This window comes from Semicossyphus pulcher, unplaced genomic scaffold, assembly GCF_022749685.1.
Source record: "Semicossyphus pulcher isolate SPU_LCO1_2020_fin unplaced genomic scaffold, fSemPul1.0.p SCAF_17, whole genome shotgun sequence".
Lineage (NCBI taxonomy): Eukaryota > Metazoa > Chordata > Actinopteri > Labriformes > Labridae > Semicossyphus > Semicossyphus pulcher.
Genome location: NW_027211681.1, coordinates 28,512,166 through 28,536,085, shown reverse-complemented (window position 1 = coordinate 28,536,085; position 23,920 = coordinate 28,512,166). Strand labels below are relative to the sequence as shown.

Here is a 23,920-nt window from a genome sequence, read left to right as displayed (position 1 = left end):
GGAAGTAAATCCAATTTATGTTCCGCTAACTTCGTGCTGAAGGGAGAAGCTGGTGAACTCAAACTTCTCCAGTTATGTACCATCTTAAAGCAATGACTCCGGTTCTTTGACGGGAGTAAGAGGTCTTAATGCCCGTGTGAGGGTCTCTAGACACCGGACTGATCGGTTCACCGACCCGCTCTGATTTTTACAGCCTCTGTTAGCCTGCGGATGCTAACTTCAGCTAGCCTGAAGCTACCGTAGCGTCGTAGCTTAGGTGACAGACGTCCAACTGTTTCTTGATTGTTTTAATAGTCCCCACGGTGGGAAACCCGCACAGTGAGTGATGTGGAGGGTAACTTTACAAGCGTTCGCTGTTTTACTGTTGGCGTGGTTCTTCGGGAACTTTGTTCTGGGCTGGTTTCAACAAAACAACGTAAAGCCACAAACGCAGCACAGCGAGCATTCGAGCAGAGCTACAGACAGCCTGGACCAGAGCTGCTTCTGCCATGTAAGTAACCTCAACACAGTGCTGGTGTAACCTTAAAGCTTAATGCAATGTTACTACGGCGTTTGCCATTTTATGAGGAGCTTTAAATGTGGAAATACGATATGACAACAGTGACATTCGTGACAAGTGAAATCTTCTAGCATTTTCTAGTCTTCTTAATGTGACGTCACGGGTTACGTGCGTAATAGAGAGTGATGCTAGCTGGCAGCAACACTCCATCTCTGATGTGTGTGAATAATTATTACTGTTTTATTTTAAATTCTTGGACTTACAAAATAAAAGCCAGTCTTAATAGTGACACCGGAAACGGAAGACATTGTCGTTTACTATTTTATTCTTTAAACTTTAACTTTTTTATTTTAATCGAATGAAGACGGTTTCTATCTACCAAGCTAGACTTAATACAAAATGTACCACTTTTAAATATAATACACGAATTAATATATTATTGTATAATATATAATATATATTATCCAAACATTCTTCCTGCTGTTTCCAGTTAATATCTCCCGTCACTTCATACATATTTTTCCCAATGTCGAGGCTTTACAGTGAAAGCAGCGGTGATGACGACTTCAAATTATAAGAATCATTAATACCCAAAATTAACCGAACTTTGACTCTGACCGAGATTTTTAGCTAAGCTGCTGTTATTTCCATTACCGAGTAGAAAAGCGTGGTGTGTTGTGATTGGCTGAGGCAAAGCTCCCGCCTTCTACCCTCAAATGGGAGTTGTAGTCCTTTGCGCCACAACCGTCGTACTCTCCAAAATGGCCTCAGCCCTGGAAGAGAACTACAAACCGTCAAAGGGGCGGGATTTTAATTTGACAGTCGGTTGTTTGGGGGCGGGGCGTGGGGCTGGAGGTCTGTATTGACAGCTCAGCCCACAGACAGAGCTGCTGTTGCTGCTGAACCACATGGGATTCAAGTTCACTTAGAGGAAGTTTAATTTGAAGGAGTAAAGATACTAAACAGAAGCAGCAGCATGCTGAGAGAAATGTGCCTCTTCCTACCTTTCCTGACGCTCGGGGGACTGCTGCACACAGAGGTCAGCTGTGGTTTGAGTTGTGTGATGTGTTTTGTACTTGCCTGAGACTTCCCAGGTGTCTCTGTCTGTTACCAACAGGAAACAAACATCTGAATTACTGCAATACCAGAAAGAAGTTTAAATGAGAAGGAGAGGGTTGGACCGTGCTAACTCTTTATGTTTTGCTCATACAGCACCAAAAGCTGGCTCCATATGGTTGGTCATATCATAGTCTGCGGTTTTTATTTTCCTTTAATTTAACTTAAAAACTGCTTATTTAGAGTGTAAAAAAGGTAGTGCTTTATTTAACAAATCTACTGGTGAAATTTAACTTATTTTAAAGAGAAACTGAATTTATTTGCAGCTAGATGCTCATTTATTATTTAAATTCCTTATTTTAGAAACTTAATCCATCAAATGTATATTAAAATGTTTGTTTTTGCATTTAATTTGACCTGCTGTTAAGAATTAATTGAAAAAAATGGAATATTCATAATGACATGAGACAAATTTTAAAAACAAGGCTCGAGATTTTTTTGTCATCCTAACACTTTCTATTACATCGTTTGTCAAATTAATATGCAGAAAAAACCTTGTTACTGGATGATCAACTCCTAAACACACTTTGTTTTATGCAAATAACAAAACCAGAAGCATTGAATACACTTCTAGTTACTACTGTGTAATAAATTAAGAATAATTTTTAAATGTGCACTTGAGAGCTGAAATGATTAATCAGTTCATCAGTCAGGTGAAGCAAAACTTCTTTGAGTTCTTTGAGTTTCGTGCTGTTTTGTGGTATTTTTTTAATGTCATCGATGGCTGTAGGAACTAAAGACCAAACGATTAATCTGATGTCGGCCTCGAGAGAGGCCGCTGAGAGAGTCTCATAACTGAACAGACATTTTTGGTCAAATATTCTTGAAAGTGTTTTATTCATAAACGATGCTTATACCCGTCTTTGTATTAGCTTTACATTTAATCCCCCCTGCAGAAAATGTGCTATGCTTTTGCTCTGATGAAACCTTTAGAATTATTATTATTATTGTTATTATCATAATTAGTTACATGATCATAATTAGGAATATAAACAGAGAGTTTAGAGATAATCTTACTTGTTCATACTTTGGTAAACTGCTGCAACTCAAGTTTTAATTGTAATATAAAGTTTGTCCACTAATTTATGTGTGCACAAACTCAAGACAAACATGTGAGAGATGAAATGCACTCTTTGTGTTCACAGCAGTCACTTTACTCTGTTTTAATGCAGCTGAACCAGGTGTACAGTGGATTGAGCCTTCAGGTGATGGTCAGTTACCTGGTTAATTAATAAGCCTCCTGTGGGTGTGAGCAGCTCCACCTTTAACGCCTTCCTGTGTTTGCTGAGCTCCTTAAAGTCCTCAGACTGACATTGTTGTGGTTGTTTAGTTTCTGCGCAGGTCAAACACATTTGTCTCAGTTTAACATCTGAACGTTTGTGTTGATCAGACGGACGTCTGAGTCTCGTGTGACCTGTGGGTTTCAGGTGACGGTGCAGGTGGATGTATTATGTATGGACGTGCAGGTCGACAGCAGCCGTCTCTCTGTCCCTGGAACTTTATTTATACATCACCGTTCATACAAGCAAATGCAAAAAAGTGCTTTAAAAGGCATAAAAACATAAAAACAAACAGAGAGAATTTACTTTAAAAAACAGACAAATCGAATCATAGTGGAGAGCAAAGGCAGGCGGAATGAGCCGTGATGACATCACAGCTCCCATCAGCATCATCTGACAACGATTTATCTTCTTATTAATCTCTATAAACAGACGTCTGCATGCTAACAGCTACAATCTGTTCTAGATCAAACATATAAGATAAGATAATCCTTTATTGATCCTCAGGGGGGAAATTCAGGTGTTACAGCAGTAAGACAAAAGAGCAAGTCAAGATAGATAAATAAAAAATAAAAAACTTTAACTTGAGATAAATCTGCGCGACGCTGTGTCATGAAAGCAATTTAGTGTTTAGATTTCCTGACTTCCCTGAATGCATCATAAACGATGGCTCCGCCCTCCGTCTCATGTTACAGTAGTGTCCTTCTCCTCTTGAGGACAGACCTGACAAAGCTTCATGTTGTTCCTAATCTGCATCATGATGTTGTTCTTTCAGCAAACTGAAGAGCCGTTAATTAAAGTCGATCACAAGAAGATCTGTTTCTGTTTGGGCTTCATCCCGCTGCAGTAAGCCAGAGTGCAGCCTCTGTGTAACTTCCTGTTTACAGTGAGACTGAGACTCAGCACAGACAGATGAACGGGCGCTCCTCCGGGGGATGGGACGAACCGAGAGGAGCATCAGCATTAGGCTGCCTGATTCTGTGTTTTTACTGGTTTTACTTACCTGGTCAATGTTTTGGACTGGAAAAAATCCACACATACTGCTGCTCCCGTTAAAATCCTTGTGAATTATGAACCAGAAAGAATGTAAACCTCAGATCATGCAGAGCAGCTAGAAACAAGCTCGCTAATGTTAGCAGCAGATCGGCTAACAGCACCAAAATGTCTTTTATTAGTTTAGTTATGTTAACCTTAAAAGAAAAGAAGAAAAACCTGTTATAGGCGACTTAAGCTCTTGTAGTTTAATTTCACTAGTGAACCTTCTGCAGGAAGTGGGCGTGTCCTCGAGTGTGTTCTTCATGCACAAGCAAAAAAAAACTCCACAAAATGTATCATCTTATTGACATACATTTATCACAAGACTACTAACACCTGCTGAAAGAATACCAATAGAAGAGAGATAAACTCAAATTGTAAAGTAGTATTGGCAATGGCTGAAATAAAAAGTAGTGTTGTTTCATGAAAACTGTTTGTGCTCGGCTGCAGCTGACCGGAGTCCTGGACGACTGCTTCTGTGACGTGGAAAGCATCGACGTCTTCAACAACTTCAAGATTTACCCTCGAATCAAGAGGCTGACGGAGAAGGACTTCTTCAGATACTACAGAGTAAGAGCTGCAGAGAAAAAGATTTATAAAGTTAGAAATCTGATTTATTTCAGGCTCCACAATCTGATCTGTTTCTTCTTTTACTTTGAGGAACTGTGGCTCAGCTCATCTGCGTTTCCTCATTTTGTTTCTACTCACTTTCAACGATTGTGTAATTGAACAAGCTGAAAATCAGTTCATAAGAAAATAGAATTGAGTTGAAAACCAGTTCAAACTTTTTGTCACATATCTGCCGTCTCTCTCCTCTGGTTTTGCTGACACAGGTAGTCACGGCGACAGAGTCTGCAGCTGTAAACAGCACTTTGAAAGGGACACTCCCTGCCGTTCAGGCTCATGCTAATTTTAAACAAAGAACCAGTCCGTGCAGATGCTTGGCTGTGCACTTTGTGTCCACCTGCTGCACCTAGAGAGCAGACGTCATGTATAACACAGCAGCAGGTGTAGCATTTAGTAGCATTAGCTGTTTGAGTTTGCTCTGCAGGGTTACGAGGCTGTTGTTCAACAGGAAGCTTCACTGATGTGTTTCTGAAATGTTGTGAAACACGTTTGTAACTGAAGTTAATGAACGGATGCAGAGAAAGATGTGTTCAGTGAATACTTCCCCTAACAGCCTGTCTAACTGGTATTCACATATCTGCTGAGGTTTGTAGCTTTATGTGACAAATCAACTGTGAAACGTTGTAAAAATATTAACTCTGTTATTAAAGTTATAGTTTGGGTTTATTCTGCTGTTAGTCTAATGGTGAATGGTGAAGGATGTGAGGGAAAAGTGTCGCCATGTTTGTTTGGGAGCAGTTAGACAGGCTGTAATGGCTGCAACATAATCCTTGATCGCTCTCTGCAAACACACCAGACTCCATTAATAAAAACACTGATTTTACCTCACAGAACTGAAGAGCTGCTGGTCTGCTGCTGCCTCAATTGTTTATTTTTTTGCTTGTGTTATTGTGTGTCTCTGGTGTTTTAAATGGATAGTTGAGGTCCAACACAATATTTGTGCAACACACTGTAAAACCTGATGCAGAAGTAGACGAGCAGCTCCTGTGTTCTGTGAGTTAAAATGACTGTTTTTGTCAATGGAGTCTGGTGTGTTGAAACGGTGGGTTCAAGGACAGTTATTTACAACGTTTTAGTGTTTTTTGTTGTTTTGTGTGTTATTGTGTGTAACTCAAATATCATATTGGATCTGAACTAACCATTTAAAACTTAAAAGTCACACAATAAAAAAGACGATTTCAGTAGAAATGAGGAGACACAAAAGTAGATTCAGAAGTTGGTTCAAGTTCTGTCAGTGTTATCTCAGCCCACAGTGCCTCAGACGGGTTTACAGTCTGTTTTATAATAATAAAAACTATTTAATTATAATATTAAAATAATAAAAACACACATCTGATCACTGAGAGAAGCGTGACTCCACTCTGACATGTTTTCTGACTCCTCTCCAGGTGAACTTGAAGCGACCGTGTCCCTTCTGGCCCGACGACGGACACTGTGCCATCAAAGACTGCCATGTGGAGCCCTGTCCAGAGGTCAGAGGTCACCCAGACCTGCTTAATGATATATAATAATAAAACCTAAAAAAAACTCAAAGATGTAGATCTATAAGTATAAATAAAAGCAATAGGAACAATGAAAGACACGTTTAAAGCAGAAACAAGCTGTCTCTTATTGTTTGGTTGTTGTGTTTACAGAGTAAGATCCCAGTGGGCATCAAGTCTGGGAACTACAACAAGGTGAGACATACAGATCCAGCAGCCGATCCTTTTCTTTGCAGCGTTGAGGGTGAAATGCTCCCAGGCTTTAGAAGCTTTAGGACGCGATGGTGTTGCATCAGCCGTCGACCTTTTGTAAAGATGTGAGATGGCTCAACGACGAAAACGATGATATGTCGGCGCACAGCAGTTAAATTCTAATTTTCGTCGCACCGCGAGTCAAAACTAAGCAGCAGCCTCAGTATTAGTTATGTATTACCCATAATCCTTTGTGTCTGGTGTTGTCTTCTGTTAGACAACATGGACCTGAATTTACACATAGCACTGCTGATTATCTAAAGGTTTGAGTTTTATTATTGTGTTTGTCACATGCTGTTTTGTCACTTTTTAGCCATTTGATACAAATCAACACAAAGTCAGGAGAACTTGCGCCTGGCACTGCTTATAATTAACACAGGTAATTAAATATCCATGATTACAGGTGTGTTTTATTCCAGCCAAGATCTTGTGTGGCTGCGCTGGACAACTTTGTTAGGCTTCTTTGTTAATACAGGGTTTCTCAAAGTTCTGGCACTGCAACTGAAACAAAGTGATTTTCTGCCTCCAGTACTCCATGATCATTTGTAATAGTTTGTGTTTAAACACAAAACGTGAAAACTCGTCCTTCTCATGAACTACGCTGACGCTGTCTCATAAAGCCTTCTAAAGCTTCTGCTGACTTCACGGACGTCCAGATGTTGAATCAGAAATGAAGGCAAAAACGGAAGCTGTCTGGAGGCTTCATATTTTACACAGTGACATAAAGACATTATAATACTAATAATACATGTATTTATAAAGCACATTTACAAAGTGCTGTACGAAGCCAAAAACCATTTGCAGAAGAGTTAAGAACATCCACACAGGGAATAAACAAAACATAGGAAACGCAAACAAGATATAAAAGACACGTGTAGAATGAATAAAACATCAAGAAACAAAACACTGGAAGACATAAGCACAGTAATAAAGCAGCCCACTGAGAACAGGAAGGCTCAAAAGACAGTCTGTCAAAGTGTGTTTTGAGATCGATTGTAGAAAACTAAGAAAAGAGCGTCTGTAACGTTATAAAAGGCTGATCCAAACTCCATTCAAAAAACAAGCATCTTAAAAGTTTGTTTGTCACGTCCTGAAAAACAAGAAGTCAGACTTTTTACAAACACGATGAAGTTATTTTATCATTTTCATCAGTTTATATCAATAAATATAAAAACAGCACATCTGTTTATTTTGAGTTCAGAGCGCTGAAGAGAGCTGCTCGTCAGCTTTAAAATATATACTTTGAATGAAATCCTTCTTAACAAAAGAAGCCAAAGTTGTGCCACACAAGCTGTACCAGAACTTTAATGAAAAAACAGTATTAAACATAAACAGAAATTAAACTGTAAGGCTCCAGATCTAACAGGACTGAGGGGAGCTTTTGATTCTCTGTGCCTCAGACACAGTTTAAACAGTACAGGATAAACATGGACACTCACAGAGGATGGCGAGTTAAAGCTCAGCTTAGCATTTAACATAATTAAACCGACTCAGACTCGACTTAGTTATTGGGCACTCAACTCGGATTCTTCTTTGGTGACTTGACTCGACACTGCTGTGTGTTCAGAAATGTGTTGCTAATGTTGCTGCAATGATAGTTTGTCAGCTTATTTAGGTAGGCCATGCTAATAAATTAGCTAGCCAAAAAGCTAGTTAATTGGAACATTACCGTTAGCAAGGACGTTAGGCCTTTCCTCTCGTATGGTGTAACACTATCTAACCGTAGTGTTAGCCGAGAAGTGGCTAAATGCTAATGTTAGCTGTTGTCTAATAGTAGCTAATAAGTGATCAAATATGTTGTTTTAACTTGAATGGCTTGAATTTTCATTAGCAATTGTCTTTTCAGTAAGTGATCAATCAGGAAGTGGTGAAATTATATCAATTTTCAGATTCACTTCTTGCAACCTGGAACATATAACAGAGTTTGAGCTTTCCGCTCTGAATGTGACGTCACAGGAACATGGCCGCTGTGTGAATCCGTTTAGTCACTGTTGTTAAGAAAGATACAGAATATTACCAAGCTGTAAACGCAGCCTCAGACTGATTTAATCACATGTTTAATAGGACCAGCTGCGTTTGTTCCAGCACTTTCCATCTCATCAGCTGATTCAACACACACTCTGTAAACTGTCGGACCACTCGTCTTATCAGGCCTGATAGTCTCCACGTAGAGCCTGAGGACGGAGTGTTTGCCCGCTCCTGGCTCGCAGCCTGATGTTTGTCTTTATGACCCCGGAGCGCTCGGACATCTGCACTCGTCTCAGTCTGTTTCACTGACCGTCAGCCAGGAAACTCAGGTCATCAAAATGTGCCGGCTCAGCAGAGTGGGAGGGAAGTCTCAGGCTGCAGGAGGTCATGAATCGTACCGTTTAGTAAGATTTTAGATTTCTAAACTTAGCCCCATTTGTTTTTATTTTGGGTTCTAAATCATTTAAAGGTACAAAAAGTTTTGAAGTAGATGATTTTTTGAACCACAAACAGACGTTACATCGCTCTCTTCAAAGACGCCAGACTCCATTCACAAAAGCAGCCATTTTACCTCACAGAACACAGGAGCTGCTGCTCTTCCGCTGCCTTGATCGGTTAGTTTTCATGTGTTTTTCTGTGTCTTTGGTGATTTAAATTGATAGTTCAGATCCAACACAATGTTTCTGTAACACATTGTAACACAATAAGATAAACCAGTTAAGGCAGAGGTAGACCTGCAACTCCAGTGAACTGCGAGGTAAAATTACTCCTTTTGTCAATGGAGTCTGGTGTGTTCAGTTGTTTGGTTTTAAGGAAACTTTTTGTGCTTTTTGTTGTTTTTCAGGGTTTTTTTAAATACTTTTATTAACTCCATGTAAAAGCTCCAAATGCCACATACTTTACATCAAATTAAAGATGATGATGAAGTGATTGTCGATTCCTTTCTGCTTTTAAGATAAAGCTTATATTATTTTAAAGTTCTACAGGAGAGGGTTAATAATGTCAAAGATAATTAGAACTCTGTGTAGAGACTATATGATTATCCCTCTAACTGACCTTCTCTCTCTGTCTGCAGTACACCCAGGCTGCAAATACAGTGTCGGACATGACGGAGTGTGAACAGGCCAAAGAACTGGGCGCCATCAACAGCACCCTGAGGTGACACCACAGACCTCCTCCTGTCCGTCTTATCTGCAGCCAGCAGCTCATTTTCAAAATGCAAAGCAGCCTCAGTGTCTGATAGTAACCAGGTCAAACATTTACAAGCGTCTGAGAGGAAGCTGCTGGACGTTTCCCAGCATTCAGCTGACTGACCTTCACTGCAGCGTGTGTGGAAAATGTGCAGGGTCATCACACGTTCAGACGGCAGGAGTCAATGAAGAAACACACAGATTCATTATTCTGATCTATTGCTTTTAAATCTGGATTATTTTCTGTTAATTCTATGTTGTGTTCTTTATAGTTTTAAATAGGATACACCACAACATGACCTTGATCTATTTCTCTTTCCCGGCCTCTTTTATTAACTCACCGCATTTTATAAGCTCCGTATCACACTGTATTCACCGAGTGAACGTGATACAGTCTTTATAGCTGCTACTGAATAAACCTTTAACCTCCTCAGAGTTGGTCAGACAGAGGCTGATGTGTTATAAATGATGAGGTACTGAAAGGTTTAAAATGTCTCCAGTAGATGTGTTCATCCTGCAGCAGTGAAACAGGCTGTAACGGCTGCAACATAATCCTTGATGGGTCAAAGGTCGTCCACTAAAAGTTCTTGTTGTTTCCACTGACAGGCTCAGATTGTTCTTCTAAGTGTGTGACAACATGACAGAAAGGATCCCTACAGAGATAGACCTTTTTGTTACAGAGGGAGATGATTGTTTTAACCACACACAGACGTTACATCGCTCTGCACACACACCAGACTCCATTCATAAAAACACTGATTTAAGCTCACAGACAACAGGAGCTGCTGCTCTACTGCTGCTTTAATTTGGAAGTTAGTTTGTGTTATTGTGGTCTTTTCAAGCAGTTAACTTGTGTCCAGCGCTATATTTGTGTAACATATATATATAACACACAATAACGCAAACTAACAATCGAGCAGCAGTAGAGCAGCAGCTCCTGTGTTCTGTGAGGTTAAATCGGTGTTTTTATGAATGGAGTCTGGTGTGTTTGCAGAGAGCGATGTAACGTCTGTTTGTGGTTAAAACAATCATCTTCCTCTGTAACAAAAATCTCTGTAGGGATCCTTTCCGTGATGTTGTCACACACTTACTTACATTGATCAGTCACATTTGCCCCCATAGATAACATTGCAATCATTACAGCCCGTTTCATGGCAGCAGGCTGAACACATCTACTGCAGCGATACCAAAAATGTTGTCACCTTTTAGTCCTTTAGACCTCAAAATATTAAAATAATAGGGCCCAGGTTCAAAATGACCAAAATTACTGTTTTAATCAGTTGTTTGAACTTTATTTCTTTATTTAGGTTTAATTTGATAGGGACAGATACAATATACATAGACAAACTGAGAACAGCCATCCAATGCAAGTATCCTAGTGTTTATAGTGTCTGCTAGTTTGCAACACCCGGCTTTTTCTAGTCTATTCTAATAACTCTAATAATAATAATAATAATAATAATTCTAATAATAATTTTCTCTGTGGCTGATGAAGTTTGTTTTACTTCCTGTTTCAGTAACCAGAGCAAAGAGGCGTTCGCTGACTGGGCGAGACACGACGATGCCCAGGACCACTTCTGTGAGCTGGATGGTGAGGCTTTACTCATACACAAGCTCAGGCCACATTTCCATCAAATGGATCGTTGTCATTTCTGCTCCCCAGAGGGTGAATCCAAATCATGTTCACGGACCTCCCTGACCTTTAACCTAACACCACCGACATGGAAATATCAGAATCTAATGTGTAAATCTTCATGAAACAAACCGAGCGCTTTCCTTTAGATGTTAATGACGCCATGACCTCCTGTCTAGCGCCACCTTGAGGTCATTAAAGTGTGTGTGTGTGTGTGTGTGTGTGTGTGTGTGTGTGTGTGTGTGTGTGTGTGTGTGTGTGTGTGTGTGTGTGTGTGTGTGTGTGTGTGTGTGTGTGTGTGTGTGTTAGATGAAACTTCCCCAGATTCTGAATATGTGGATCTGCTGCTGAACCCGGAGCGATTCACTGGATACAAGGGTCCTTCAGCCTGGAGAGTCTGGAACAGCATCTACGAGGAAAACTGCTTCAAGTGAGACACGCACACACACTTTCTGTGATGTTGTCAGACACTTAGAGTAACAATATTGACAAAGATGTGTTATTAGTGTTTTAGGGTCCTGAGTCTCATTCTTCAGACAGCTTAGAAAGGTTTATTTGGCAGAAATTTCCCCCCTGGGGATCCATAAAGGATTATCTTATCTTAAATGATGAAAGTTTTATTTGTTGAAAATCAGCCTCCTGCCAGTTTGACGCTCACCCTGTGATGATCAATGATCTGTTAATAATGTTGTTTTTGTGGACAGGCCCAGATCAGTGTACCGACCTCTGAACCCTCTGGCTCCGAGCAGAGGTGAGTCAATAACGGCTCAGTTTACAGTTTCATCAAAGTAAAAGTTCTGTTGTTGTGACAGTTCTGCTCCTGGAAGGTCTCCCGTGAAGTAATGAGGGCTGGTATCAGATTGTGTTGTAATATTTTAGATGGTCAAGTTTACGTCCAGCTGCTTGTAGATATCAAAGGAAGGTGTTTATGACTTTATTATAGGGCTGTCACTTTTCCCTAAAATCAGGTTCCAACGAATTAAACGTGATGGTTGGCATTATATCAAACAGTAACAACCCAACTACTTTAAACGTGATGGCATTCTGGGACTCAGCAGACAGCAGATGACTAATTTGTCTGTGCTTCAATTGGGAATTCGATCACATCGTTCGAGTGATGAAAAGTGACAGCCCTACTTTATTATTTGCTGTCAGTCCTGAAGCGCAGATACTTCCTAAGTGACACCACCTGAGTGATTTTTTTCATCCTTGTTTATTTGGTTTGTTATTTCTTCATTTAGAACAGATTTTAGGGACACGTGAAAAATATGTAATCCTGAGTTTAAACTCTTTCTGGTATTAATCTCAGAATTCTGAGTTCAGTAGAAAAGAAAAAATATAGACTGTATAATTTAAGTTAAGAAAATACAAAAATCTGACTTTATCTCTAGTTTAATTTTGAGTAAAAAAAACAGAGATTAATGTCAGAGCTCTGCGATTATTTTCAATAATCTGATTGTATTTTTAAACTTGGATTATATCCTTTTTCTATTCAGCAGATTAAATCGAGATCCTGAGATTAAAGAAAGAATTTTCATCGTTAACTCAGAGTTCAGACTTTAATCTGAGATTTCTGAATTTAAAATCTGTTGTCTCAGATTCAATTCTGAATTTTGAGTTAAAAATCTGAATTGTGACTTAATTTCAAGAAGAAGAAAAAAATTGAAGTAAAAAAAGTCCAAAATCAGAGATGAAAGTCACAATTCTCAGTTTCAAATCCAAAAACTGAAATTGAAGTCAGTTCTGACTTTATGAGGCGCCGGTTTAGCTCAGCAGCTGAATCTTACAGTCCTCGGTGCGGATCACCCTCAGCCCCTCGCCGTCCTCACTCTCTCTCCATGTTTCCGACACTGCCCACTGTCCTCTGTCAGTGAAGGCAAACAAGGCCAAAAAATAATCTTTAAAAAAGGATTCAGATTTTTTTTATTTTCAGAATTTGTATTTTATGGAGATTTATTAGAGATTATTTGTGTCAAATAAACTTTAGTTCTACTGTAAACATTTCTTCTCCTAACAAACCAAATATTCTCGGTGAGCTCTTTTATTTGCAGTAAATGTCGGTTGGTTAAGAAACCAAAAGGTTTTTTCAGAGCTGGAATAATGCAAAGAAAACAAGTTTAAACGACAGAATACGAATGTTTTCACTCAGGAGGAGGTCACAGGTCAGTGTTTGGTGGAATAACCTGGTTTTTAATCACAGCTCTCATGCTTCTCTGCGTGCTCCCCTCCGGTCTGTCTCAGTGCTGCTGGGTGACGTGAGGCCGCTCTCGGAGCAGCTCGGCTTTGTTCGATGACCGTCCATCTTCCTCTTGATCACATTCAGGAGGTTTTAATGGTGTTCACATCCGGATTGGGCTGGCCGTGACATGTAGAGAGAGATGCTGATTTAAGGAACATTAGGAGTGGGCGCTTAGTTTTTCCACAGCTGTATATATTTAGTTTTATTTGTCCCTCCTGCCACAGTTTTTATGTGATAATAAGTCCCAAAACAAACCGTATGAAGGAGGAGATAGTTTTTCATTGTCCACATTCATGCTGATAAGAGGCTCCGTGTGACTGAGTGATGTTAAAGCAGAAGAAGAAGCAGACTTGTTAACCTCAGCCTGATAACGGAAGCTCTTTATTATTCATATCTCTAATCTTTACCCAGAATGCCTCACGTGAGACAGGAAGTTGAACCCAGGACGTTGACATAATGCACAGATGTCGCTTAGTGATAATTTACCAGCATGAAAAAGTCTGTCCACATTTTAACCTTCTGATTGTTTACATGACATTGAGTCATTTCAGAAATTATTGTTTATTTTTAAAATAAAATTACAAATATTTATCAAAGAAAAAAAGCAGTTAAATTGTCACAAAGATGGCAGGTAGCATAAACAAGTTCTTAATCTAAGCAATATTTCATAATTTGCACAGTTAAGAAAGGGGCACCTCAAAGAGCTGCCTCGTTCACACATTTAAATTCAAAGCTTCACAGGCCTGACACAGGAAATGTTCACCAACGCTCTTTTGTGCTTCATGTTTTTTTAAATATGGCCGTCCTAAAAACATATTTACACAGACCTGCTGTTTGAAGCTGCTGCTCATCATGCCTGAGTGTGTTTATCTGTGTGTGTGTTTCTGAATAAATCGGATCTAACAGCTTTCTTCTGTGTGTGTGTGTGTGTGTGTGTGTGTGTGTGTGTGTGTGTGTCTCTGTGTGTCTGTGTGTGTGTCTCTGTGTGTGTGTGTGTGTGTGTGTGTGTGTGTGTGTGTGTGTGTGTGTGTGTGTCTCTGTGTGTCTGTGTGTGTGTCTCTGTGTGTGTGTGTCTCTGTGTCTCTGTGTGTGTGTGTGTATGTGTCTCTGTGTGTGTGTGTGTGTGTGTGTGTGTGTGTGTGTGTGTGTGTGTGTGTGTGTGTGTGTCTTTGTGTGTGTGTGTCTTTGTGTGTGTCTCTGTGTGTGTCTCTGTGTGTGTCTCTGTGTGTGTGTCTCTGTGTGTGTGTTCAGGAGACGACGACGGTGAGTAAAATCTAACCTGTCTTCACATGATTTAGTTTTTAGGGGTGTTGTTAGAAACTGATCTTTTCTGTCTCGTGCGGCTCTCGTTGCAGGAGAGGGTTTCTACAACTGGCTCGAAGGTGAGTTCCTCCTCGTGCTTTTATCTTTTCTGCTCACATATTTCTGCTGCACTTCAAGGTCACTTCAGCTCCTTTCCCACTGGTCAAAAAACCGCCTGGCACTTTTTGTTTAGTGGGAAAGGTTACGATCAGCATTCAGACCCGGGTCACATGACTCTGCAGTCGACCTGGGTAATTATCACCTCGGCTCCGATCGGCATCGATGGGAACACAAAACCCACGTCGACGCGCTTATCTCCGCCCCCTTTCCAGCACAATGCTATGACGCGCACAGCACATCAAACAGAGTTTGATAAACAGACTGAATGAGTAATAGATACAATAAACGCCTAACAACCGTAACTGGCCTCCATGCTGCTGTTCTTTGTGTGTACTATTGTTGACTAACCCTGTCTCCGGCACGTTTGTGACGTCAGGCGGTGACGCAGCAGAAAAGAGACCAAAAGGAGTGCACTTCACTGGCAATGGGAAAAGAGACAATCAGCCTTTATTAGCGGGTCTTCCCGGGTCTGAAAAACCTGTGTCAACGCGCTAAGTTTGGGGGAAAGGGGTGTTTCTGTGACACATCCACTGCGTCTTTACTTTGTGCTGCTTCCTGTTGCAGTTTAGAAGAATAAGTTATAATTTAAAAATATGAAGTTTCACTCATTTAAGGGATTAAAAACCAGCATTTATGCCTGTTACCTTCATTACTTTATTAAGTCTTCAGCTACTCCTTCCTGTCTGCTTGCACAGGCTTATAGACAAATGGACGATAAAAACAAAACCATGCGAAGATGATCACAGCGGGGAAGTTTGTGTGGCCTGAAGCTTTATCGATGCTTTTGGGTTATTATGGGTTAATACATGTAAAAACAATGTCTCTGCAGGTCTGTGTTTGGAGAAGAGAGTTTTCTACAGACTCATCTCAGGCCTCCACAGCAGCATCAACATCCACCTGTGTGCCGAGTTCCTGCTGGACGGTACGACACACTCACCTTCATAAAGCTCATTTAGTATCTCAAAGAGAGGTCCAGGTGACACTGAGGTACTGCAGGTTTTCATTACAACCAGACTCGATGTGAATATATAGGATTTTTATTTTGCAGTGATAGAAAATAAATGATGCTGGTTGATGTTATTTGAGTCTCAGCCTAGATTGCTGACATATTAACTAAAAGCCGAACATCTCTAATGTTGTTTGATCACCAGCAGCTGAACAAGAAGTTTCATGTTGTCAAAAGTAATTATGTAAGTGTAAAGACAGAATTAGACTTTTTGCTACAGAGGAAGGTGATGTTTTTAAACCACACACAGACATTACATCGCTCTCTGCAAACACACCAGACTCCATTCAGAAAAACACTGATTTTAGCTCACAGGACACAGGAGCTGCTGCTCTGCTGCTGCCTCGATCAGTTAGTTTTGTTTGCAGCAGCAGCTCCTGTGTCCTGTGAGCTAAAATCAGTGTTTTTCTGAATGGAGTCTGGTGTGTGTGCAGAGAGCGATGTAACGTCTGTGTGTGGTTCAAACAATCATCTTCCTCTGTAACAAAAAGGTCTATCTCTGTAGGGATCCTTTCTGTCATGTTGTCACACACTTAGAATAACAATCTGAGCCTGTCAGTGGAAACAACAAGAACTTTTAGTGGACGACCTTTGACCCATCAAGGATTATGTTGCAGCCATTACAGCCTGTTTCACTGCTGCAGGATGAACACATCTGCTAGAGACGTTCACACACTGTTTGAACGTTTTAGTCATTTAAAGCCACAAATATGTAAAAAATAAAAAAGGCAGTAGTTCAAAAATACTTTAATTTGAAGAAGCAATAAATTCTGACAATCAAGTAAAACAAATGTGATAAAATCGTTCTCACAGACACTTTGTGTGTTTGTACTTTTGTCTTTTGTCTGGGTGTTGTAATAAATCTATAAGTAAGCTGATAAAATGTGCATCCTGTGTAACCTGTGGTTGTTGGTGGTGTTTGACCCTCAGAGGGTTGGGGTCGCTCAGTCTGGGGTCCAAACGTTCAGGAGTTCCGGCAGCGCTTTGACACGGCGGAGACGAAGGGCGAGGGCACGCGGCGGCTGAAGAACCTCTACTTCCTGTACCTGATCGAGCTGCGGGCGCTCTACAAGGTGGCGCCGTACTTCGAACGAGCCTTCATCAACCTGTACACCGGAAACGCGCAGGAGGACGGGGCCACCAAGGAGCTGCTGCTGCAGGTCTTCAACGAGATCAAGTAAGAACGTGACGTCTAAACTAATGTTGGATGGATTTTCTGTCATCTCGTGACAAACACCGACCAGGACAAGTGATGCTGTTACTCTGCATTCAAACACAGAAATGTTCCAGGGCACACATTCCTGCCGCTCACGTCTCCTCTTGTCTTCCAGAGCTTTCCCCATGCACTTTGACGAGAAGTCCATGTTCGCCGGACACAAAATAGAAGCCATGACATTAAAGGTGAAACCAAAATCTTAAGTAGTGTTTGTTTTTTATTAGCTAACGGTTAGTTATTTGTTTGGAGGGCAAAAATTGGGCGGATTTTCAGGGTGTCCATCCGTTCGTCCCATTCCTGTAAACATGTTATCTCAGGAACGCCTCGAGGATGCATCTTCATCACACGTCCACTTTGACTCAAGTAGGAACTGATTAGAGTTTGAAGCTCAAAGGTCAAAGGTGTTTTAATTCTTTAAAGCATCAAAGAGAACGGCACAATCTGCCCTCGCTCTGCCCCTCCTGTCCCTCCTGTGAGCGACTGTTTTAACTACACGTTTTAAAGGCTGTATTCTTAATGTAAAGATAATTAAACTCAGTTCTTAATGAAGCAGTTTCACGGGTTCTTCGACGCTCTTCAGATGTTCACAAGGTTTTCACTCTCTACACGTCTGGTCTAAACAGATTAACATTTAACTCGTGTCTTTGTTCTTCAGGAGGAGTTCAGGCTGCACTTTAAAAACATCTCCAGGATCATGGACTGTGTCGGCTGCAGTAAATGTCGCCTGTGGGGTAAACTGCAGGTCTGTCTCTACTCTGACACATTGATCTGTACATATCTTTATTTGTTTTCACTCGGATACAATCAGTCTTTTTTCTTTGTTAGGATGAGGTGTTGTGCACTTGTATTCCTGCTGTCTCACAGTTCTCCTGTGCTTCCTGCAGACTCAGGGTCTCGGCACCGCTCTGAAGATCCTCTTCTCTGAGAAGGAGATCCAGAAACTTCCGGAACACAGCCCGTCTAAAGGTTTCCAGCTGACCCGGCAGGAGATCGTGGCCTTACTGAACGGCTTCAGCAGGTATGCTCGCTGCTGCTGGCTGCTGCAGCCCGAAAAAATCTGTTAGGGCAAGTTATGTTATACTGCAGCTAACCAGCGATTGGTCGTATGTAGGCCTTCACATTGGATCTTTTATTTTGAAAAAATGTCTCAAACATCATCGTTTAGAGTACCGACAGTATTTATGAAGAACTAAATAAACCGCGCAGGTGAGGTGAGATAAAAAATGTTATAAAGCCGCGTGTACAAACCAGAAAAACACAGAGCGCAAATAAAAACAAACTAAAACTAAATGTACACAGAAATGCAACCGAACGGAAACAAACAAGATAAATAAACGCAGAAGGAAAAGAACTACGTATTGGTCTGAATATAAGTCTCCTTGAGATGCATCTAAAACAGTGGGATCGTCTTATATTCGAGGTCCAGACTTTTAAATGTCAATATACGTTCTAAACAGGAGATGGCGCCACTTCTCTGTAAAGCCTGTGTACCCCTCGTGAGCGAGGCCAGCCGTCACTCACAGCTACAGAGCCAGGGGGGTGAAAGATGGAGAGACACGGTGATCGTCCGGAACAAATCGCTCAAAAGTCGGCCGAGTTAACGAACAACTGAGGCGGAGTGATGATGCTGATTTAAGATGATGGTTATCAATACAGCAGAGTCATTTAACAACTGTCAAGCAGAAAAAGACCGTCTTAAAAATGCTAACAGTCTTAGCTAACAGATGCTAACAGAGAAAATCGTGCCGTGGTCCTCAAAGCGGCCGCTTCAAGAGACTGACAGCAGAGTGTGTGAGAGTGTTACTGAAACACAGGACGAAGGTCTGCACGTCACCAGAGCTGTCATCCAGCTGCTTCAGGACTGATCTATAAATAGACCTCACTCTGATGGTTAATGAGTTATTTTATTTTATTTGACAGTTTAATCTAAAAGATATTGAACCACGTCTCATAATCAGGGTCGTCGTCGACGTTTGATTTATTCGCTGATTTAAAATATTTAAAGATCCCCTCGTGTGTTTTCTGTCTCATGCACAACAAACGCAGCAAAGACACCTGAAACCTCCAGTGAACATAAGCAGACATGTCTGCACAGAGAGAGAGTTAGCATAGTTAGCATTAGCATAGTGACCCTGGAGCTTCCCTCCACCAACTACAAAAGCTACAACTAAACACTGGAGCATGATAACAGATGTTATTGTTTGTTTCACGTCCACTAGAGCTGCGTCAGACAGAAGCTGAAGCACAATTTAATGAGGAAGAAACTTTAACAAACCTTTTATACAACATAAATACTATTTTTAAAGTATTTTAAAGTTTTAAATGTGTTTTTAAGGAACTTTAAAATAAAGTTTCTGCCCTTCTGACTCGCAGCAGGTGGCGCCCTCTGTTGGCAGACAGACATTGTTTTATCACTATCTTATTATATGAGGGTCTGTGATTCCTTTTTCTCCCCCCTCAGGTTGTCCACCAGCATACATCAGCTGCACCACTTCCGCCTGCTGCTGAAGGAGAAAAGGTAACAGGAAGTGATGCTTCACCTGGCCAGTAGGCGGAGCCAGCCCACAACTGCAACAGAATTATCCTCGCCCAGAAGATCTTTTTCATGGACAACAGGATCAGCAGTTTACCCAACAACACCCTCTCTCTCTCTGTGCTCCTCCTCCTCCCCTTCCTTCTCCTGCTCCTCCTCCTCCTTCTCCTCCTCCTGCTCCTGCTCCTGCTCCTCCTCCTCCTCCTCCTCCTCCTCCTCGGTCTGTTAGATCATGAATGTTAACTCTTCTGCCTTCTCTCGCCTTCGTCAGAAAAGTCTCGAGGTTCTGAAAACTTCTCCTGACGCCTCTTTCTTCGGCCAGTAAACTTTCACCTCTTTCCGTTTAAACTAATTTTGGTCTGGCGGTCGGTCGTCACGCTACCTGAAGGAAGTGACCAAATGTCTGGAAGGAAGTGATGTCACAGAACAAACTGCGACCAGTCAGACTTCTGTCACTGATCGAATTGTGTCCAACAGGAAGTGACTAAAAGGAGTTGAGGAAACGCATCTAAAATCACTTCCCTGTTCCATTTGTCTTTCTTGCTTGCCCCGCCCCCTGCTGACATCACATCCTGTTGGATTCTACACTCTTGTGAACCTGTGTCGGACCTTTTCACTGCTCCTCTGTAAGGATGTAGAGACACGTTGTCCTGAGAGAGGACTGAGACGGGACAGACGCTGTGTGTCGGAGCCATCGGAGCCGTCGGGGCGCTGCTGCCTGTTTTTGTTTTCCTCTCTCAGTTTCTTCTTCTGTTGTTTTTAGAGAAGTTTGTCGCTCAAAGCCTGAGGACTTAGACCAATCTGCTCGTGTTTACCATCTCAGGCCTAATTTATGTACGCTCCCTACAAGGTGTGTGTGTGTGTTTGTTTGATTACTACTAGCCACATGTTGGTGGATGTTAGCCTGCAGATTTCCTGTAGACCTGCGTCACTTTAAATACTTCTACTCAGTATGTAACCTTAAACTGACCGTGACCCTTCCTGACAGGTGAAGGGGGACAACATTGTAATACTGCATAAACTGACTCAGTTCATCTAAATAGATGAGCCCAGACTCGCACGTTTAGGAAGCTATGTGATATTTCTGATATCAAAAGGGACGAAGCAATAGATGATGAGCAGAGAAACTGAAGACAGTGTGAGTTGTGTGATGCAGCTAATTTATAATAGATTATAACTTGATTCCATAGTTAAAGGGTAATCCGCTATTTTTACCCCGGGCCCTTTTTTCTCTTCAGTATATTTTGGGGTCTAAATAACTTAACGAAACTAAAAGATTTGGGATTGTCTCCAGTAGATGTGTTCATCCTGCAGCAGTGAAACAGGCTGTAATGGCTGCAACATAATCCTTGATGGGTCAAAGGTCGTCCACTAAAAGTTCTTGTTGTTTCCACTGACAGGCTCAGATTGTTATTCTAAGTGTGTTTTAAATAGATCGTTAAGATCCGACACAACATTTGTGCAACACACTGTAAAACTTGCGGCAGCAGTAGAGCAGCAGCTCCTGTGTCCTGAGAGCTTAAATCAGTGTTTTTATGAATGGAGTCTGGTGTGTGTGCAGAGAGCGATGTAACGTCTGTGTGTGGTTAAAACAAGCATCTTCCTCTGTAACAAAAAGGTCTATCTCTGTAGGGATCCTTTCTGTCATGTTGTCACACACTTAGAATAACAACCTGAGCCTGTCAGTGGAAACAACAAGAACTTTTAGTGGACGACCTTTGACCCATCAAGGATTATGTTGCAGCCATTACAGCCTGTTTGACTGCTGCAGGATGAACACATCGACTGAGACACTCACACACTTTGTGTAGCTTTTTGTCATTAATGCCAAAATATCTTCTAAAAATAGGCCCATAAATCCCCTTTAATAACCGTAAACTTGATACCAGAAGCAGATTTTTGCAGTTACTAACTGGTGATTCTGTTTGTTTGGATGTTTCTGTCTGTCGAGTTGCTGCTGAATATTTAATAAGTTTTCTTTTTTTCAGCCATGTTGTCTTAAAGCACAACTTTAATCAAGACAGATTTATTAGAATTATTTAAAAAAGGAAACTATGAGTTTATTTTCGTACTGCGTCAGTGTTTTAATTTCACGCTGTAAATGATATATCCTTTGAAACAGGAGGCGGATCAGCACAGTGGTGGTTTCATAGAGCGTGCTGGCAGATCAACAGGAGGGTGGAGGTGTCGATAGCGACGGTCCTGTCATGTGACCACATAAATAAGCAACGTCAAACAAGCAGAAGGCAGAGGGCCTCGTCGTTAGACTGCAATGTGTGAGACGTCACCTGTTTTCTATATTAACCTTAAATTTCTTTAAATGAGCTTTTTAGTTCAGTGGTTATAAATATTGTTGCCGTCATACTCTGTTTAAAATAAGTGGGCGCCACTTTTTCAGTGCCCACTGAAAACATGCTGGACATTAGAAAGCAGGTTTAAGGCACTGAGAGGCTACAGCCACTTGTTTTAAACAGTGTATGGCTGCTGTTGGCACCTAGTGGCTGTCAGAGGAACTGCAGGTTGTTATATTTCCTTTCAGCTTCAGTGTTTGTTTAAATAAAGTTGTATAAAGAAGATGATGAATGCTGCAGCGGGAAGACAAACTGCTGACTTTGACGTCATGATGGGCGTTGTTTTCTTTTGTTCTAAAAGTTTGAGGTGGACCAAAGATTTTTAAGTTGCCTACAGTTTTCTGTGTGTTGTTTTCTTGTGCTTGTTTATGACGCTGTGATCGGCTCTGCAGTTTGACAACAGGATGTTACAATAACAAACTTTTCTGACATAAGTTAATGCTTTTTTTTCTGCAAACATTGAATCAAAACATTTAAAATAAAAACATTTCAATTTCAGTTTAAAAAATAACATTAAAATAGAAGTGCAGCTTCTGTTTGGCCGTGTCCTGTGCTTTAATGCCACATTTCATTAAACATTGATTTTTAGATCAAACACAGAAATTCAATATTCTAATATTAAATACTTCTGTGATTCCAAATATCAGAGCCTGAGACGGAGTGCTCCTTCTTCTTAGCGCTGCAGCCTCACAGCTAGCAGGTTCCTGGTTCGAACCCCGGTTCAGGCGTAGTGGGCCTTCCTGTGTGGAGTCTGCATGTTCTCCCTGTGCATGCGTGGGTTCCCTCTGGGTTCTCCGGCTTCCTCCCACAGTCCAAACACATGCTCGTTAGGTTCATGGTGACTCTAAATCGCCCGTAGGTGAATGTGAGCATGAAAGGTTGTCTGTCTCTGTGTGTCAGCCCTGTGATTGACAGGTGACCTGTCCAGGTGTAACCCCGCCTCTCACCCAATGACATCTGGGACAGGCTCCAGCCTCCCACGACCCTGATAAGCGGTGTAGATGATGGATTAATCTACTGAAACATCAAGTTCTATATTTTCACAAATCCGACTTCAGATGCCTTTAAAGTCTGTTTGAACAAAATACTGAAGTCTTGTTTTTGTTTCCTTCGTGTGTGTGTGTGTGTGTGTGTGTGTGTGTGTGTGTGTGTGTGTGTGTGTGTGTGTGTGTGTGTGTGTGTGTGTGTGTGTGTGTGTGTGTGTGTGTGTGTGTGTGTGTGTGTGTGTGTGTGTGTGTGTGTGTGTGCATGCGCGCGCGCTGCATGCCCTCCAGCAGCCGGACGCTCGTCAGCCTTAAAACTGAACCGATATTTAACAAAAGACACAAACAGTCTAAAGAATCTCTCCGTGTTGAATCCACATTTCTACAAAGTTTGGAAAAGGCAGCACAAGTTAAAGTTCTCTTTGTTTTTCTTTCAGATCTCTATGAATATAAATAGTTGCACCATGTTCATGTGTGAACCTGTTGAGTATATTTCTTTGAAAAGAGGAATAAATATTTCACTGAACTCGTTTTCTGGCTAAAATCTTTCTGAACATTTAAACCTTTTCTGACATTAGTGTTTAAGTTTTAAAGGGATATTTAAACATACTCTCCTTCTGTGTGAGGAATGTTAGTCTCATGTCTGTGTTGAAGACGGCCGAGTAGCACTATGGAGCGCTCATATACAGCTGGTCCAACGGTATGTCAAGGTGAGTTCAGATCAAAAGTAAAGCTCGATGAGATCACGCACAAAGTCAGCAGCAAGACCGGTAAAACAAACTATTATTTATTTTAAAAACTTATTTTGACACGGTGTCAGGATCAGATTTTCCTGATGTCCTGAAGTTGCGTCAGAAAACTGTCAAACCAAACCCCATTCAAAAAACACTCATTTTAAAGTCGTGTTCTTGTCGTCTCACAGACAGACCTGACAGAGCATGAACTCAGCCTCTTTACAAACCTGCCTCCTGATGTAGTTCTCTCAGCATCCTCTCAGCCTGTTTATCGTCATTAAATCTCAGTAACATCTGTTTGTTGTGGCTTCATAGCGCTGTAGTGAGACAGATCTCAGCCCACCTGTGACCTGAT

General features: G+C 41.2%; 1 protein-coding gene across 2 annotated transcripts; it reads left to right on the top strand.

Annotated features, from left to right (window-relative positions):
* Positions 1 to 41: 41 nt before the first annotated feature.
* ero1b (endoplasmic reticulum oxidoreductase 1 beta) lies at positions 42 to 23,357 on the top strand. 2 transcript variants are annotated; one of them, XM_069665749.1, is made up of 16 exons: positions 42 to 490; positions 4,381 to 4,500; positions 5,946 to 6,029; positions 6,192 to 6,233; positions 9,334 to 9,416; positions 10,966 to 11,039; positions 11,391 to 11,511; positions 11,786 to 11,832; positions 14,572 to 14,583; positions 14,676 to 14,702; positions 15,572 to 15,664; positions 16,679 to 16,925; positions 17,080 to 17,149; positions 17,620 to 17,706; positions 17,849 to 17,982; positions 19,426 to 23,357. In XM_069665749.1, the coding sequence occupies exons 1-16, from the start codon at positions 326 to 328 to the stop codon at positions 19,484 to 19,486; spliced, it is 1,467 nt and encodes a 488-aa protein (XP_069521850.1). In that variant the 5' UTR covers positions 42 to 325; the 3' UTR covers positions 19,487 to 23,357. The 2 variants fall into 2 exon arrangements, with proteins under 2 accessions (XP_069521850.1, XP_069521851.1); XM_069665750.1 differs by lacking the exon at positions 42 to 490 and adding an exon at positions 1,407 to 1,538.
* The last annotated feature ends 563 nt before the right edge of the window (positions 23,358 to 23,920 follow it).